The following is an 18,708-nucleotide window of genomic DNA, read 5'->3' as shown; positions in this document are numbered from 1 at the left end:
CCTTCAGAAGTCATATGATTAACAAATGGAGCCCTTCTGTGGCTGATTTAATCTAAGCATAAACACAGCTGTTCTTTCAAGGGATGTTTAGAGAACATTAGTGAACAAACAGCATCATGACGACCAGGAAACACAGCTGAAAGGTCAAGGATGTAGTTGTGGAGAATTTTAAAGTAGGGTTGGGTTATGAGACAATATCGCAAGTTTTCGGCATTTCACTAAACGCTGAATACCTACCAAGCCATGGCCGTCAACCCAGGCAGGAGGAGCAATGTGTTGACAGAAAATGTTCAGAAGACATCATTGATAGTGATAGCAAAAATATTTTAGCCATGATCACTGAGAAACACAGTATTGGCGGCATTATGCTATGGGGAGACCCCTTCTTTAGCAGAGATATGGAATATAGTCAGAGTTGAATTGAAGATGGTAAATACGAGGCGATACTGGAAGAAAACATGGCAGAAGGAACTTGGGTAGAGTTTCACCTTGTAAAAATAAAGCTTAATGGAATGACCTAGAGCAAACCCAATTGATGTGTTACAATGGTCCAGTCAAAGTCCAGATCTAATGTTAATGATTTGTGGCACAACTTGAAAATCAGTTCTTATAAATACTCTCCAAATACTCTCCAGTCAGTCTAACAGTTTAGCCAAAAGTCTTGGTGATATAATTGCAGCAAAATGTGGCTTAATATTTTTTCAAGTCCTTATAAGTAAACCTCTTAGATTTTCTACCAGCCTTCGAAAATTGCTTAATGACCATTGTTTTGGTCCCCAAAACTCACCATTCAGCAACTTACGAAACACTGAGTTTGCAATCTTGCTCAAAGCAAAAATAAATTCTGACCCCAAACTATTTAAAAATACTGTATTTCTTACCATGAATATCTTTTATTCCAGACCTTCTGTCCTTTTGTTGCTCCTGTTTATTGAATTAATTCACAAGGACACACTGGACGAAGTTTATTCTGGACATTTATATTGTCCAGAATAAAGCTTCAAGGGAAACTGGGTTCACATGGTTTTCTGCTTCGGACACTTGTTTAATAATGGGACAATGTCTCCCTCAGGCGGTCAAAGCAGGAATATGCAAGTTCCGTAACAATATTAAATACATGTTTCTGTCAGTACAAATATTGGGTCTTCGTTGTAAACAATTCATAATCTCGATATTTGAAGGCTATTTTTAATTATAACAAAATATATTGATATTGAAACCACATGTTGTTGTACAACAATAAGGTGGGTAAAGTAACCAAAAGCTACATTGTATTCAAACAAGAGTGAATATAAATTACTTTACTTAAAAAGTAATTTCACAACTTTTTAAATTGTAAAATTACTGAGTGTCTGAAATATTTCACTCAGAGTCAAAAGTAAATTTTTTTCAATAATTCAATTCATAAAGTGAAACATTAACCACCTACTGAAGTTTTCAAGAATTTATTTGTGAATATTATGTTGATTTCCTGCTTACAGCTACTGAAGACACAATATTTAGGATTAAAATATTACATCAGACCAAAAGAAAACATATTTATTAAACACATATCACCTTGATGTTTAATATCTGTTTAAAGGTATTTTTAATCTGACAAATGAGCCTGATAAGCAGGAATATATAAATGCAATGAAGGTTATGCTATTTAAGTCCATCTCACTCTTTTTCCCTTTTATATAATTTGGAAGCAGATTTTAAACTCACGGTGATTCAACCACTTGGTGGCAGTGAAGCAAATCAATACTTTTTTCATGTTAAAATGGCATTCACTGCATATTTATTCACTCTTAGGAATGAAATAAACATAGATAGACCATCCCAAATCAAATATTGTAAAAATACTGCAACATAACATTATAAAAGTTTGTCACATTACTGTCCTTAAGCACAGGTGATCTGGAAGAAAGTTATTATCATTATTTTCTTTTTAACACAAACATTCAGAAAAAGAAAAAAAATGTCCTTTATCACCCAGCATGTACAAGTGAGTTTTTAATAATAGACGAAGATTATGTTCTATATATTGACATTGAACAATCTATAATCAATATAGTCAATATGTTTGATACATATTCTCTGTTGACGTTAATTTGTTTTGGGTAATTGCACTCAGTCTGGAATGCTGAGATAAACAGAGCCTACGTGGTATTTCTATTATGATTATGTTGTTTTTGAACAAAACGTACATTTTTTTTTCACGTTTTAGAGACTTGGACAGTTTTGACTTACCTCACTTTATACACAATAAAAGACAACATCAGGGTTTTTTACATCATAAAAAAAACACAGGCAGAAGAAAATGACATTGATATCACGCAGAACATAATTTTAGCCCATTAGCCTATTTTCTTCCTGCTGTGCCCACTGCTTCTTGGAAATCAGGAAGGGCTGACCATAATCAGACTCCGTCTGACTGGAGAGGGCCAGTCCTGTGAAACGCAGCCTATCCAGTACGACTCTTTTCAGCTTTCTGTGTTTTCTGATAGGAAGGCAAATCAAAACTAGGCTATGCAGATAGATTTGTTATTCCTCAGATAGCCCCACTTATTTGGATGCTGATAACGTGAAGTATGAAGATGTTGAAGTGACAATACAAATTACAGGAAGGAAATTGTCTCAGTGTGGGAAAAGCTCTAATTGCTGGTGCGTGAGTTCTTTGCACGTTCACTGCTACATTTACCAAAAGGTTATATATTTGCCACTCTAGAGTACCATCTTAACTTATAAGATGATAGATAAAAAAAAAGCTTCATTTCCTTTAAAAAAACAAACACTGAATGCAAAATAATCACATATTTATTTTAAATGGATCTCATGCAAAAAGTAGAAAAAAAAACATTAAACCAATTAAGAAACCTATCAGTTCATGTCAAATAATGCCTAAATGGCAAAATATGGGACATGTTACGTTTAAATTTACCTGTTTATAACCAGGCCCTGCTTAGATTCATGCAAATTCATGGTAAACATTCTAAAATATCACAGCAAAAAATTTTTTTATATATATAAACTCACAAAACCATAAATCATAAGCCATAAACATAAGTTTTTACTTTATTGCTGAATAAGTACAAAATAAAGAAGCAATAAGAGTGTAATGCAAGACCATATCTATCATCATATTTATTCTATTATTAGCATGTTTAGGCTTTCCTTGGAATATTTATGTTTTTGGCATTGGCTTTAAAAAAATGATTTCCACTTAAACCACTGTGCTGAAAAAAGGATAAAAAGAATCATAAAAAATAGTTTTATTTTTAAACTGGGTAGCCTTTCAGACTGATATACAGAGTAATGTAGTGCTTAAGTATTATAAACATCCATGTACAAGAGCAATAATATAAAACTATGAGACAAGTAATTAACAAATGCAGAACATATTGACAGTGTGACATCAGTGTGAGGCTGAACAGAAGGTATAGCAGACTTTACAAAAACCAAGGAAACAGGAGAAAGGTGGAGAGAATCCATATGATTTTACAAAATGTCATCATATTAAAATCAACTTATAGAAAACTTTCAATATTGCATTTTGTTTTCACATTTATACATCTGAAAATGGGACACAATGCATAGTTATCCCACCATGGGGCATGGAGTCCAAACTTCTCTTCTAGACGTAATTGGACTTTGCAGTGGAGAGAAGCTGATTGGTGCTTATCGACTCTGATGAGCCACTGAACCCCCAACATCTCCGTAAGCTCAGGATCGCTCCACCGAGCGCAGTGAAGAATCCACCCGCCCAGCTGACGAACACTGCGTGACCAAATTCTCTGCTGCAAAGACACACACACACACCCACACATATATTTAGGTGCACATTTGCTTATCAGGTGAGTGCTTTTGTTTGTGCGTTCTGTGTGAGTCAGTCACTCTTCTCTTGTACTTACTTTAGGAGTCGATGTGCCTTTTCGTTCACCTCAACCATCCTACTGACATACCAGGATGTAACGATGATGGTCAAGACACCTGAGTTAAGAAAAATATTATTAAAAAGTATTATCTGCAGTCAGGTCTTTGCTTAATTTGTTCATGATTAATATAAAATAAAAGGAAAACAAAAAGAAAACAAGCCCCTTGCTGCTAACTGTGTTCAAATTAATGACGGGATGCATTTGAAAACAATATTTAGAAGCGTTTGAATTTATTAATCATAATTATTATTTTTTCCATTTAAACCAATTTTAGTTGATGACTGAATAGATAAACAGATTTATAAGATTTATGCTGAGATGAAAACAATACTCTTCAACTTGACTTTAGGAAGCTAAAAGTCAAGATAATTTGTTGGTCATAATTGTATAGATCCATTTAAAATATCTAAACGAGCAAGTAAACCTGCATTTTTAAACTTCACAGTCTTCTAAGTTAAATAACTATGTGGAGACAAAAAAGGTAAATAAATCTATATTTTACATATACATTATTTAAGCCATGTAGTTCAGTAATTGAAGTATTTAGCCTCAGCACCTCTATTAAACTTTAAACACTTTTCACTGCAGAACACTTTCAGGATGGCTGCGTTTCTACTGTGTTCTTCTCTAGTTAATATTTTATTCTGGTTTTATTTACATATCCATAACAAGGAAGGAATACTTAATTAAGAGGTTTTCATTTATGTATTTTTGTTCCTGTCTTTTATTTCTATTGATAAACCATGGTAAACAAGGTCAAAAGCAGAGAAACATTTTGGATTGAAAGCATGCCGATGGAGCGACAGTGACTGTGTGAGCGCATGATCAGCTTTTTGCTCTCTCACTTTGTTGGGATTTTCATGGCACCAAAGATATTTCTGATTTTAGTTTATAAATGTCAACATTCTGTAGTAATTACTACCTTTGCTTTACTCTAAAAAATGTTGTTTGACTTTCCTTACACTCATGGTGTCCCTGTGTAGTGATATATTAAATGTCTTGCATTCATTTGCAACATCTAATATCAGCTCAAAGACTAGTAATACACATGTTTACATTTAACCATCCTTAACTAGGACGATGTATGAACCACCCACATTAGAAGAAAAAAAAAACACTGCTTGACTTGTTTTAAAAAATCCTGATAATTTCCCATCTGTAATATTTTATGTAATTTAATTTAAAAAGCAGTATTTTCACAAAAGAACAGTGATATCTCTTGTATGAATGATGCTTTGGGCAACTACGTCTTTGAGGAGCATCTTACACTCCTCCACACACAACCAAACACAAACATAGTTCCCTAATAGTCTGATATGCAAAAGAAACGTTTTTCAAATAACTTAGCAGGTACATTAAGAACTAAATGAACAGGGATCTAAAATCCATTCATGCATATCAGATTACGTTTAAATCTCTGTTCATTGTTGAATTGCCAAGTTCAAGTTTAATCAGTCTAGTGCTGCATATTAGACACTAAAGTCAGTTCCTTTGGACAGCAGCAGTGTTAAAGCCATAATTTCATATAGTGCACAGCACCAAAAAGCATCCATCCACCATCCACTGGAAATATAAGTTACTTTATACATTTTATTCACAATCAGTGCTCTAATTGGTCCTTCTGACTCAAGTCCATGCCGCCCTGATCATGGAGCCATTTTAACCATTTCAAAAACCTCCATTACACAGAATAAACAAATTAACAGCAACTAACATATTCAATATTTACCAGTAAAAAACTGCAACTACTGACCACTGGTGTAAATTAATTACTTATTATCAAGTTGTCATTATTAAGTGATTACCACATATCTTATTTCCAAGGACATTTGAAAAATAATAATTGACAAAGAAAGGCACCAATCAGCGAACTACAATACCATCACCTTCCTAAAATATGTATTTTTTCTTTGTCAAAATGATTTTGACAAAAAAAAATCACTACATTTTTCCTTCCAATAGATGTTTTTCGGTAGGTGACGATATATTTGTTTAAATAAATAAGATATTCAGTCATGTTATTCCTACCAGCGACTATGAACAGCCCTCCTCCGCAGACAGCTGCTTGGACTTTGCTCTGTGGCGCGGCATCCATGAAGCGAGTGCACTTCATTCCCAGTATGGAGACTATCAGCGCCATGGCGGAGAGGAAGAGGCTGACCAGCATCAGTGCTCTAGTGACCTGGACCTCAACTGCAGGATCACAAAGCAGAAAGCTTCAGTTAAAGCAGGTTACTTTAAGTGGAACATCTCATAGATAAGCGCTGAAACTTACTTGGGAGTTTCAGTAGATGCTTGTAATTTTCGCAGGTGGCCCTCTCGGAGGTGCCGCTGCAGGACATCCACAGACCGTCATAGGTACGGTATTTTGCTTGAGTGTCCTTTCCCCACTCGACCATGAAAGTAGCGGCAATAGTAGCAGAGACTCCAGCTAAGGAGAGGAGAAAACCAACGATCTGCAGTCCAGAGCTGGCCATCCTGTCCAGGTAAAAGCGCAGCGGGGTGAGTTCAACAGACTGAAAAATGTTAAAGTCAGTGGTCGCTTATTGACCGCTGTGTCTGCCTCCTAAAACACGCTCTAATTGCTGCGCTCAGTGGACGCCTCTATTTAAAGTCCCGGACTCATGACGCACAAGAGGCTCATACTCCACTGCTGATGGGGGGTAAATATGTCATCCGGAAGTCTTATCAAATACAATGATGGATGATGTGGAAAATGCTATTGAATATCCTCTTGTAAGTTAATTCAGAGTGCATGACTGCAAATAAAGAAGTTATAAAGAAAACCACGGTAAAGACAGGAACTGTACGAAATAGCATGAACGAGTAACCCATATATTTAATACACATTAGTGCCCAAATGCAAAACAAGTTAAAAGTAAAATAAAGCTCGTTTTACTTTTTGACACAATTTAAACAACTGAATTGAATTCTGTTTCTGAACTTATTTGTTCCAAAATTGAAGAGCATAAACACTAAGAGGCTTTTCTCACTTCTACAAATTTGTTCCCCTAAAAATTATCCTTCAAAAAGAGGAAGCAAGGCTTTGTCTGATGTTAATATTTACAGGTTTGAATAAAAAAACAACCAATAAGATAGGTTTGTGTCTGCTGAAATATTTATCACCACTGAGTAGTTATAGGCGCCAATTCTAACCCTGAATTTTGTCCAAAAACAACGACTTTTGTCTCGTCTGCACTAAGGTGGAGAAACGTCTGACTAGTCCACTCCCTGGCCTTATGCACACACTTACTCATTGGCTGTATGGGAACTAAGTCACTTCAAAGTTCAAAGCTAAGTTCAAATCTGTAAAGTTGCATGTCATCAGCAAAGATTTGGCAAGACACGTTTTGATTTTTCAAACCAGTAAAAGTGACCTGAGAATGAGGCCTTGTAGAACCTCAAATGTGATTTTTATTTGCACAAATCTAGAATTACCAAACAAAACTAAATAGTTATGCTCCTCCTTTGTCTATCAATCAGTCTTATAACCAGCTGTGTCATAAGCACAATCTGGGAAATAAAATAAATAACAACTATAAATGTTCTTTCTGTTAATTCACAGTTGAGAATTAGCTTCAGGAACAACTCTTCTATTTTATTTTCATCTGACCCAAATGATTGACATATCAGTATGTGAGTTACCCTGCCTACATCACACATGTAGCTTTTTAGGTCTAAATATGTATTGTTTTGAGAAGTCTATCTGTATGGTGGACCTCTAGACGTGTCCTTAGAAGTTACAGGTAAATCATCTGGAGTAAAACACCTGTTGAAACACTTAGGAGATTTTTTTAGCTGTTATCACTTTTTTAGTTCTCATGATCACATTAGAAGAACGATGATAGTCAGATCTAGAGCAGAAAATACACAAAAGTACTACCAGATTTTTAGTTTTTCCTTTAGAAGTTTTGGTTAAAAGTTTCTTTTGGTGTAGGGTATGAAATCAGATTGTAGTTTTAGACTTTGCCATTCCTTCCTTTGTTCACAAAAAGCCATTGGTAACTATAAGATATGTATTGAGTCCACAAAGTCATAAAATTTTATTCATTTTTAGTTGAAAAACAATTATAATTGCTCCTTTTTTGCAAAAGAAGAATTTGTTTATGCTTTACAGGGTTTCCATCAGAATTCTACACAATTGGTCCATTAAGGAATGACCAGTGAATTGTATTATAACAACCCGGTCAATATCAGACAACCCATCAAAAGGAATCTCTTTATTGCTAAAAACCATCATTTTTTTCTACATTCATTCATAAAGTATTTACATTCAATCATACTGAAATCATTTTTAACTACATCTCAATCAAATTGTCTGCAATCTAACCCAGGCAACAAAACCTAAATTGAAAAATCTAGGAGATATTTTGTAGGACGCCATTTTTCTGGAACAACACATCAAATAACTTCTAAAAATCTGCTTCTGTCAGCTGTGCAACATCAACAAACTCTGAACAATCGGGTCCAGAAATGAGCTGGAGATGTTGCTTCATGTTTTTGTTTAATCACATTTAGACCTCTGCGATGGCCTGTCAAAGTGTCCAGAACAAAAAGGAGTTGGTCTGTCTGCAGCTGAAACAAAACTCTGCTGGTTTGTATCAGCTCCAGACGCTAACAGAAGAGCCCACATCACCCTTGTCTTAAAATGTATTCTCTGGCTCCCTGTAGCATATCGTATGATAAAATCCTGGTTTTGACATTCAGTTCACAGCATGGGCAGCCTGTGATTTTAATTCAGCCTTACTCTGCAGCCCTGCTGTTATGATGTGCTTCATAAATGTTCCTTCAACTATATTTTCTACTGTAAAACACGTAAGCTTAATCAGAGATGTATCAGTGCAATGTCTTTATGCACCTTTTCTAGAAAGTACACCACCCAACGCTAAATGGAAAGCTGTCCAAGAGGAGACATTTCACCCAAATAACTGAAGGTTAATGTCCTAAATTGTAATTTCTCTTTAGTGCAATCCACAGCAGCATGCTTGTGTTTACACATGTGAAGTCTTCATTTTTTCCAATGGTTATCTGATTATTTGACCGTATTTGGTGAGGAGGATGCCAGTTTGTAAACAGTTGTATGTGGTTCGTAGATTGTAATCATTCTCCACCCCTTCCTGAAATAATTCCCCATTAAAAATGTTTTTCCCTGTGGCTGTTTAATCTGAAGCTTTTCTCTAAAATTACTGATCATTCTCAACATCACCATTGTTAAACAAGGTCTCCCCTGCAACTAAAAAGGTTTTTTTTCCCCTCTGCTTTACGTCTGCAGTCAGCAGACTTTACCAGATGGTAGATGACATATTGAGATACATTTTTCATTTAAGTTTGATTTAGCCAGATAGTCATCATTGAGATTAAGCTGCTGCCTGTTATTACCAATGACAGGCAGCAACATAAAAATAACAGTTCAACATTAAGTACTAATAACATGCACAAAAACCTGTGTTAAATGTGTTTTAACACATACAAATGGATACATTTTACTCAATTAGTATGGGATTTTTTTGTTTTGTTTCTATTGTAAGTTTTGAACAAATCGTATCGTGATATATATCGTTACCGTCACCCATCACAATACTGTGATATGAATTTTAGGCCATATCACACATCCCTACTGTTGATATCAACAAACTTCTAGTATTTATATCCTACAGCCTGAAATCAAGAGAAACAGGATTTGTTGTCTGGAATATATCAATTCTTCTGTATGTGACCAAACTGTTGGAAAAAAAAAGATTTCTATGTGAAAAAATGGGTTGAATCTGATTAAGATTCAGATGGTGTGGTATGATAGTCTTCTAGTATCTGCTTCTTCCTGCAGCAACATCTCATCTGGTGCCTGGACCAAATTCTGGTTAATGTACCTAAACTCTTTGCTATTTGTGGTTCATTATCCTTCCTGGTTTTATTTATATTTATTTTGATTATGCTGGTTTGTCACACTGAAGTAACTCAAATCCTCAATTGACTTTTATTAATAAATAACATTAAATTTAAAATATACATATAAAATACAGTTTCCATGTTGTAATTTCATTTGGGAAATAATCCTGTTAAAACCAAGCTGACTATATGTGAAGAAGTAATTGCCCTCCTAAATCTCTGGGATTAGCTTCGTTTTTTGCTCTGTTTCACCAGCCTGTCAGAGCCACAAGAAATCATAAAAGCAAGACTAATCTGGTAAGAAAGAAGACCCAAGGATCATTCCTCAGTCTAAAGGTCTTGGAGAAATGATGAGAAACAAAGTCAATGATATCCAGCAATATGAAAAAGGATTTCAAAGCCATTTCTGAGGTTTTGGGACTCCAACGATCCACAGTCAGTACCATTTTTCATAAATGACAAAAATGAAACAGTGCTAAAACTTCCCAGACTTTACAATCCTACCACAATCACACAGACCAACCAAAAGAGCTCAGACTGACATCTAATACACAGTGGACCTCACTTGTCTGAATTAATGTCTGTGGTCATGATTCAACAAAACACATTGAGGAGAGGTCATTTCCCATGTAAATCATTCCACTTCCTGCAATGCTGTACTACTGTAGATAATCTTTACATGCAGTAAATCCTCCTACCACAATTTCAGTATCTCTATGCAAATCTTATCCAAAATATTTTTTTTCTGGAGATGTAAATAAATATGCCACCAGATTGCAATAAAACAAGCCAGACTACACTATTTAAAAGCAACATATGTTGAATGATGGCACACACTGCTGTGCGCCATCTTGAATTGCTGCAGAAGTTTATTATTAGCAGCTAACTTAGATGTTTTCCTTCTCTTTCCAGTATCTAAACAGTGTAGAATAGGATTTTACTTCCCCAAATCCTAAGAAAGACAGTCATCTGAAAAGTTATTAGTTACTCAATAGCTGTATCACTGTTATGATGTTGTGAGTCAATTAGGGATTTAACTTTACATTGTGAAACATTTCCCATTATAGACAAAATTTACCTGATCATGTTGCCTGATCAGCAGTTACACCCACTACATTACGCTGTTTAGCGTCAGAGGATGTTTAGGGAAATGATGATTCAAAAATAGTCCAGAACATGGGAGTCAACGCTGTTTCAGTCCACGTCTTTAACAAAGCTCTCTTTCTGTTCATTAAATTAAGACTGCATATCTGATCAAAGTGAAAATTATACTGAAGTTTTAGCATCGAGTTTTCCTAGACCAAATCATAAACAGTTTAACAAAAGAAAAAGCAAATTACTGATTTTGATGGCAAAATAGCAACCTTTCTTTAAATTACATTTGAGTTTTAGCTTAAAAAAATTACTCAAAGGTGTTACTTAAAAAGTGTTTCAGGTAGTCTGCAAAAATGAAGAGCAAGTGAAGAAGTAATTGCCCTCAGTACATATTATTTTTTTATGTACTGCTATAAAAAATAATATCAAAACATTAATACTTTTTGGTACATGCCCAAAATAGGGGGGAGAGATTCTCTTCCCACTGGATCACAAGACATTTCTCCAAATATGAGCTCTCTGTCTCTGAGGACATTTTTGTAGTAATGGCTCCTTCTTCTCTTTGTGTCTTTTAGCTCATGTTGGTACAGAACTCGTTTCACTGTAGTCAATGACAATCTCTTGCAATCCCGTTCAGCATCTTCACTATTTTTTTGTTTCTGTTTTGTTTATTTGTTAGATTTTTATGCTATTGTTTTTGCTTTTGTCCTCTGTGACACAAAACCCATCACCTTCCCACACAGCATTAAGGCCTCTGCATTCACATGCTGTTTGCACATTTTATTGTTTTAACAGATGAAAGTGACTCCTCAGGCATGTGGGTATGGTATAGTAAGATGAACCTGACATGTGGACGTCCACATTCCTTTTCCTGACATCTGGTCTGATGTCTTTTGATTTTCCTCGAATGACGCACGAGGAAGTGGTGTGTTTGAGGTGTTGTCTTAAATTACATTCACAGGTGTGCTGCCTCCATTTAACTCAAAGGTTGTGATTTAACCTATCAGAAACTTGCAAAGCCATGACATCACATCTGGGCTTTGCCAAACGGTTTAAAGCCACAGTAATTGTAAATCATGAAAAATGTGAGACTTTGAAGAAAATAGAATAGGATAGTTTGATTTAACAGAAAAGGTTACATGTTTTTTACTGTGCATGTGAACATCTACCAAATTCAACACAATAGGGTGATTATATTGTTAATTTCTCTTAAGAACTGAAATCTGTTGTAGTCAGTGTTTCTGTATGCAAATTTTTCATAAAGCTGTAAACAAAAGTAAAGTAAAAAACAAAATTCTTAGTCATTTTATGTAAAGACACACACCCATCTGAAAGAGAAATCTCCATGGTATGCTTACGACTACACATTGAATCCAATTATTGTTCTAAATAGAGCAGAATGCTCTAGGTCTCATCAAAATTATGCTCAAATCCTTAAATTAACCATTATTCGTGATTAACGAGGAACACAATCGCAATGAAGATAAGGGGTAATTTTATTTGTATAGCACATTTTCAATTAGAAGGAAATACAAACTAAACAACAAACCAAAGGAAAGACAAAAGGATAAAAGCGTAAAACTACATATCAGTTCCCCATGTTTAATAAGAATAAGTAGTCCGTAATTTATAAACTGGTGGATGTTTCTCTGAATTCTTGTTCTGATGAAACTAAATGTTGGTTCTCCATAGTGCTCACAATGACGCATGAGGTACCACTGATAGGAAGTCTTGCAAGGACCACTTCTGAGGAATAAAGAAAATTAGCAAAAGGAACTAAATGTTGATGAAGAACATAGCATGTCATGGCTAAAGTTTTTTTCAAGGATTAGATAAAATTATGTAGAAGAGGTACACAGGTGTGAAATGATTGTGCTTTGTGATTACCTTCCTTTCCCCTGAAACATTGCATGGTCAGTGGCTTGATGTAACAGGCAGCTTTAATATAGCAGACTTACAATAAGCTCCATTCTGTAAAATGTCTATACTTACTGGATTTCATTTGGACTCTTGGGGGTTGTGAATGGGAATTTTCTTTATTCCTCTGAACTGGTCCTTGCAGGACTTCCTATCAGTGGTACCTCATGCGTCATTGTGAGCGCTATCACAAAGGGAGCAAGTGGACGTCTGGGAGGAGCTTCAGCTGCATTGTAGCTCAGTTGTGGGAACAGGAGCAAACCATTTGAGTTAATTACATATATATATATATATATATATATATATATATATATATATATATATATATATATATATATATATATATATATATATATATATATATACTCAGTTAACTTCTTATTTATTAGAGAAACAGTGGAACTAAGCAGTGAGTTCAAGTTGTGTGCCTTCCTGTTTATCTATTGTGTGTTTTACAAAGAAATATGACCTCACTACAGATGTTAAAGTGGCCGTCAGCCAGAAATTGAATGATGTTTTCTTTTTCATAGAGGTTACTGAAAAACATAAATAAACATGAGTCGATCCACATCCCAGAGAATTATCTGAAGGAGTAGATGCACATATTGTGCAAACACATCAATTTTTAGAATGACACGCCATCTAGTGGCCTGTCCAAAAAAAGTTCTGTGGCAGGACTCAGCAGGTTGAGATACCTGGCAGAAAATTTTATTTATTTAAGTATTGGGAAATTACTGTAATAGCAAATTGTTTAATCTTTTGAGTGATCAGTGCTGCTCCTGAGCTTATATGTTGTCATAAATGTTGCTAAAATAGAAAACTGGCTTCCAAAACAAATTTTCCTGCTCTAAAGAGAAATGTGGCAGTTTTTTTTTTTAAATATCCAAGTACGAGCAGTCTGACAGTCAGCGACAGACAGACAGAAATGAAGAAAGAAAGAAAGAAAGACCGTTAAGCTTTTTTCTCAGGAACTGTAAAATCTGTCTGACCTGTCAGACAGGTGTACGTTTTTATAGCTGCATTCCATTTCTGTGCTGTGGTACTTGTACGGAAGACAGTTCCTTCCTTAAAGTTTTCACAGACCTTTAATGTTGTCACTGTTTGCCATGTTACATCTACACATGTCACTAATGAAACTTTATGGATCCATCAGAGCTCTGGTTATCTTTTAAGGAACTTCCAGATCCTCTGTTCCACCTGAAGAAAATTGTGTCCACAGTATGATGCTGCCATCACCATGTTTCAATATGGGAATGATGTGTTTAGGGTGATGTACTGCATCAGTTTCAAACCAAACACCATTTTGTGTTTAGACCAGGAAGTTCAGTTTTGGCCCCTTCTAACCAGAGCACTTTAGTCTGTATGTTTGGTTTGTTTGAGGCCTCTCATTATTTCATCAGAAGATGTTTTCTTGCCACTGTAAAGGCTGAGTTTGTGAATGATGCAACTGATACCTATGTTGCATAAAGATTTCCCCAGCTTCCCCAAAGTTACCATGGGCCCTTGGCTGTTTCTCTGGTTAATGTTTCCCTTTGACAGTCTTGGTAGGTTTGCTGTACTGCCATAGTCTTTCCATTTTCAGGTAATGGATTAAACAGAGATCCGTGAAATACAGATTTATGACATAACCTTACTTGTAATTTGTTCTTTGATAATGTTCTCTAGAAAACCTTTGAGGCTTTTCTCAGAGTTAGTATGCATTAGTATGAATAATTAGGTGAAACTCGAGTGAACTAGTTACACCACATTTTATTTAGGGATATCACTGCAAAGGAGGCATTTTATTTTTATTTATAGATTTGTATCAATAATAAAAATGTAACTATATTCCTATCTTTCCACTTTGCTATTAAGCACTGCAGCAATATCATATTAACTACACCACAGCTGGGGGCTGTTGTGGTGGTGCAGGGGTCAACCCACAGTAAGGAGGCCTTAGTCCTTAACGTGGCCATTGCAGGTTCGATTCCCGGTCTTGTGACCTTTGCTGCATGTCTTCCCAAGACATGTCTTCCCATGCCTTGCCCTACATTCAAATAAAGGCCACTAGAGCCAAAAATCAAAACTACACCAGAGTTTGTGCTTATGATGTGAGAAAGGAGCGAAAATGTAAGGAGTTTGAACATTTTTGCAAAGTAGTTTATGCTGGAGTAAATTCAATAAACTGCCTTTAATTTCAGTAACTCAATAGTATTTTACACAGCAGGGTAGTCATCTCATTATTTCAAATCTTACTCTCATCTATTTAAGAGAATAAACTGATTTATAGGATAACATTGAAACAACAACTGCTTGCCATTCTCTGTAACATAAACAGTATGGTTTCTTAAGATTTTGAAGTGCTTTGTCATGCTGCTGATGTTCCGGTCAGATTTGTTGGAAATTATGCAGGAATATGTGTTTAGATTTTATTGTGATGTTAGCCTTCAACATATTTTTTATTGTTTGCAGTGCATTTAGTTGTGGTAGCAGGTTTGTTAAGACAATATCCAAGACAAGTTTCCCCTTTGAAGACAATTAAATTTACATCTATTTAAAGCAGTTGGTTATATCAAACTGATCCTTCTTAGAAACATGGTAAAACATGCAGATCTAGTGGTATTTAATAACTTTACTGCTTTTATTTATAGCTCAGTTACTCGTAAAAACATAAAGATAACGTCACTCCTTCTTATATGTTTGTAATTGATGGAATTAATGATGTTGTAATGCATGTCTCCTCTGACTGGCTGCTTCCAACTACAGGCCTCTCCAGCTGACTAATATCCTAAAATAATTTGATTCCTTGTCATTTTGTGCATGCCTTAACAAAACTCCATGAATTGCCTTGGCATGTATAGAAGCGGTGACTCCCAGCGTTTGTTGGGGCTGGCTGCCACTCCCAACCAGTCCGATGTCATTCCTGCATCAGGCACAGCTCTGACTGCCTCAAGGCCAAACGGCTGGGAGATTCTCTGTCGGCTTACATTCAGGTCGTCACACACATCAGCAGTCAGGATGGGCTTCACAACGTCTGTAGATCAGTTCCAGACTTTAAAACCTACCGATGTTTAAAATGACGGAAAGACAAAGCAAAAATGTTGCCGGTATTGGAGGAAAATAAACACTTTAAGCTGAGAAAATACACAGTGGATGATCAAATGTGTGTTGTAGATACAGTGCCTAGAAGAATGACTTCCACTCTTGTAGGTTTCTTCTGTTTTTGCCTTTTTTTTTGGCAAATTTTACTTTCAGGTAGAGATGAAAAGGATATCGGCCCGATGTTAGAAAGTAATCAGCCCATCTGATACTTGATATCTGGTTTTGCCACCTTTAGCAGAAACAACTGACATCCAGCATTTCCAATAACTGGCGATGAGTCTCTTAACAAGAATTTTGGCACATTTTGGCAAAAACGTTTTAATTGTTTGGTTATGAGATTTTTTTTTTGTGATTAAACCTTTATTTAACAAGAAAAAGAAAAACTCCATTGTGATGGATAATTTTTTCACAATGCTGACCTGACCAATAAAGGCAGTAGCACATGTCAAGACAATCACAGAATAAAGTACAGCAGTTATCACAATACTAATTTTAAATGTAAGAGCATGTTTGACATGAACAGCCTGTTATTGTTATGCCTGGTTATCTATTAATTCAGTCTTTACTCCAGTTTTCTGCAGCCTGACCAGTTTTAAATTCAGATTAGATCATCTCACTCCGATTTGGGTCTGCACTTTAGCCAGACAAATCCAAAACTCTCATCTTCCTGTATTATCCAACACCACATACAGAAATACCATGATTAATGTAGCATTCTGGGTATTTTTTCCTATGGATGAAGACGTTTCTAAAAAATAACAGTATTTAGAAGGGACGACACTTTGGAAAAAAATATCTATATATTTTCATGTAAACAATGCATAAAAACTTTAAAAGTTTACATCTACCTGTCAGTCTACTGTAATTTGAAACTTGAGCAAGCAAAGCACCAAGACTGGCTGTAGCTGATGGACCTACAACTTCCTGAAGCCGAACTTGGCAAAGGTACCTGTTATGGTATTTGGTCCAGCCCTTTCCAAAACATTCTGGACGTGTTACTGGGTAGAGACAAAGCCTAAAGCTCTTTAGCAAAAACTTTTTGTTTAAAGTTTTCGTCTTGCTGTTTGACTCTTATTATGTCAAAGTGAAGGTGCTCAGATTATGTCTTTACTTCAAACACATTAGTTTAATATATTTAATGCAATGTTTGAAGTGAGTTTTCAAATGTAATTGCACATTTTAAGCCGTTGTGTCTAATTGTCTCTTTTTTTACAAAAGCAGAGTGTGGGTTTGCTCTGCAGAGGGCTGGATCACATTTGGCATGATAGTTCCCCGACTCCCTCCACCGGTTTTTCCTGAAGATGCGCCCCAGGCATTATCAGAGCGAGAAGAAGGAAATAAACCTACATAAGTCAACATCAGTATAAAGGCTTTTTTCACTTAACACAGTAACATGAAAAACATTTAATAAGGAAGGACGAAGCCTGTCAAGGCTTTATTCATTTTTTTTCTTTTTCTTTTTTACCATGAAGTACTTTCATTTTGATATCTAGACAGAAACCTGTGAGGTAGGTAATTAGCAGTTCAACCCCCTCTAGCTTCTCTCCCTCCCTCTCCAAACAGTGGGTGTGTCTTCATGTCTGAACACGGCGTGCTGCAGTTGACAGACGGCTGTACTCACATTTCTACCTGCCAGGTGAGACACGGAAAAATGGCCTGTCCTCGCTGCTTATTGCGCTCACCTTTCTTCAGTACCTAAACCATCAGATGTTTCCCACCAGGACAGGTGAGCTGATTTAACTCTGAATTTTATTTCTCTTTATCACCATTAAGGTCGCTCAGTTTGCAAGAACACCTGCTGCAGCTGATTTATTGTAGCATACAAAGACGAGTTTGAGCTTGAATAAATATTTGTTTGAATATCTTCTGCTATTTGTTTTAGTGACAGCAAGGAAAAGGACGATCACACAAGCGCTCATTCATATGCTGTTAAACCAAAATCCTTTTTTTTCTGTCTTCTCTTCGACAGGATCCTTTTACAGCAGTTCAGTTGCCCACATAGCTGGAAACTTTGCCTGGGAATTTCTCAGCTTTAAAATTTCAGTCATTGTTTCTGGTCGTGTGTGTGATGTGTATCCACATCTAAAAATGGGAGAGAGATCCACAGTGGGAGGACTGAGTGGATACTTGTGATGGTTTTCAACAAAATCAGCTCAGATAATGTGTAATCTGCCTGTTTGCTGCTGGTTTTATTTAGTAAATCTTCTCTGGAAGCTACAAAGTAGCAGCCTCATGGCAGTAGGCCTCATCCTCTTGTTATAGATCTGAAACCCTAAAAATCCAGTGTGCATTTCAGATGTTATTAAAACTACAAGACATCGAGAAGTGAAGCTGAAATCCTGTCTGAGCTCAGCGGCAGCAAAACACATTTTGTTCAGAGATGTTAAACCTGCGACAGTTCACTTGTCATAGCCCACAGGAGGGCACGGCAGTGGTGTTACCACATGCACACAAACCTCCAGTAATGTCAGGTATGTTGGTGAACCAGCTCCACTTATCCGTTCTCACATGATGGGCGTCAGCTCTGTACTTTCCTTGAGCGGTGGCTCAATTTAATTAAAATTCTGACAGAGGGGGAAAAAGTACTTCCAGCAAATGATGGCAGCAAACAGCTCATACAAGGAAATAGTTGAGAGCATTTGCACACATTTCCATTCTGTTTGGAGAGATGCATAAAGGACAGAAGTGTTTTTCTCTGTTTTATTAAAGGCTCTTACTAGTGCAAATGTTATTTGCACTAATACAAACATTGTTTTACAATTGTTTTTTGTAATTGATGAAATAAACTCACCATCATTAATGTCTGGGCTTT

At 36.0% G+C, this 18,708-nt stretch overlaps 1 protein-coding gene and 1 long non-coding RNA gene across 2 annotated transcripts; one reads left to right on the top strand and one right to left on the bottom strand.

Annotated features, from left to right (window-relative positions):
• Nucleotides 1-3,039: 3,039 nt before the first annotated feature.
• LOC116725300 (claudin-19) lies at nucleotides 3,040-6,517 on the bottom strand. The gene is made up of 4 exons (XM_032571256.1): nucleotides 6,193-6,517; nucleotides 5,946-6,110; nucleotides 3,894-3,972; nucleotides 3,040-3,779 (listed from the first exon to the last, which is right to left on the bottom strand). Exons 1-4 carry the CDS (start codon nucleotides 6,392-6,394, stop codon nucleotides 3,617-3,619), a joined length of 609 nt encoding a protein of 202 aa, XP_032427147.1. The 5' UTR covers nucleotides 6,395-6,517; the 3' UTR covers nucleotides 3,040-3,616.
• A 10,893-nt stretch (nucleotides 6,518-17,410) lies between these two features.
• LOC116725496 (uncharacterized) lies at nucleotides 17,411-18,698 on the top strand. Its single transcript, XR_004340410.1, has 2 exons — nucleotides 17,411-17,622; nucleotides 17,866-18,698. It is a non-coding gene; the product is annotated as an uncharacterized LOC116725496 (long non-coding RNA).
• Nucleotides 18,699-18,708: the final 10 nt, after the last annotated feature.

This window comes from Xiphophorus hellerii, chromosome 9, assembly GCF_003331165.1.
Source record: "Xiphophorus hellerii strain 12219 chromosome 9, Xiphophorus_hellerii-4.1, whole genome shotgun sequence".
Lineage (NCBI taxonomy): Eukaryota > Metazoa > Chordata > Actinopteri > Cyprinodontiformes > Poeciliidae > Xiphophorus > Xiphophorus hellerii.
This window is presented reverse-complemented; position numbering and strand designations above follow the sequence as displayed.

Excerpts from the sequence above, each read along its gene's own strand:
- LOC116725300 (XM_032571256.1), bottom strand. The coding sequence starts at position 6,394 with ATGGCCAGCTCTGGACTGCAGATCGTTGGTTTTCTCCTCTCCTTAGCT. Across the intron at positions 6,111-6,192 it reads GCATCTACTGAAACTCCCAA|TTGAGGTCCAGGTCACTAGA; the intron begins GTAAGTTTCAGC and ends GTGATCCTGCAG. Across the intron at positions 3,973-5,945 it reads AGGGCTGTTCATAGTCGCTG|GTGTCTTGACCATCATCGTT; the intron begins GTAGGAATAACA and ends TTCTTAACTCAG.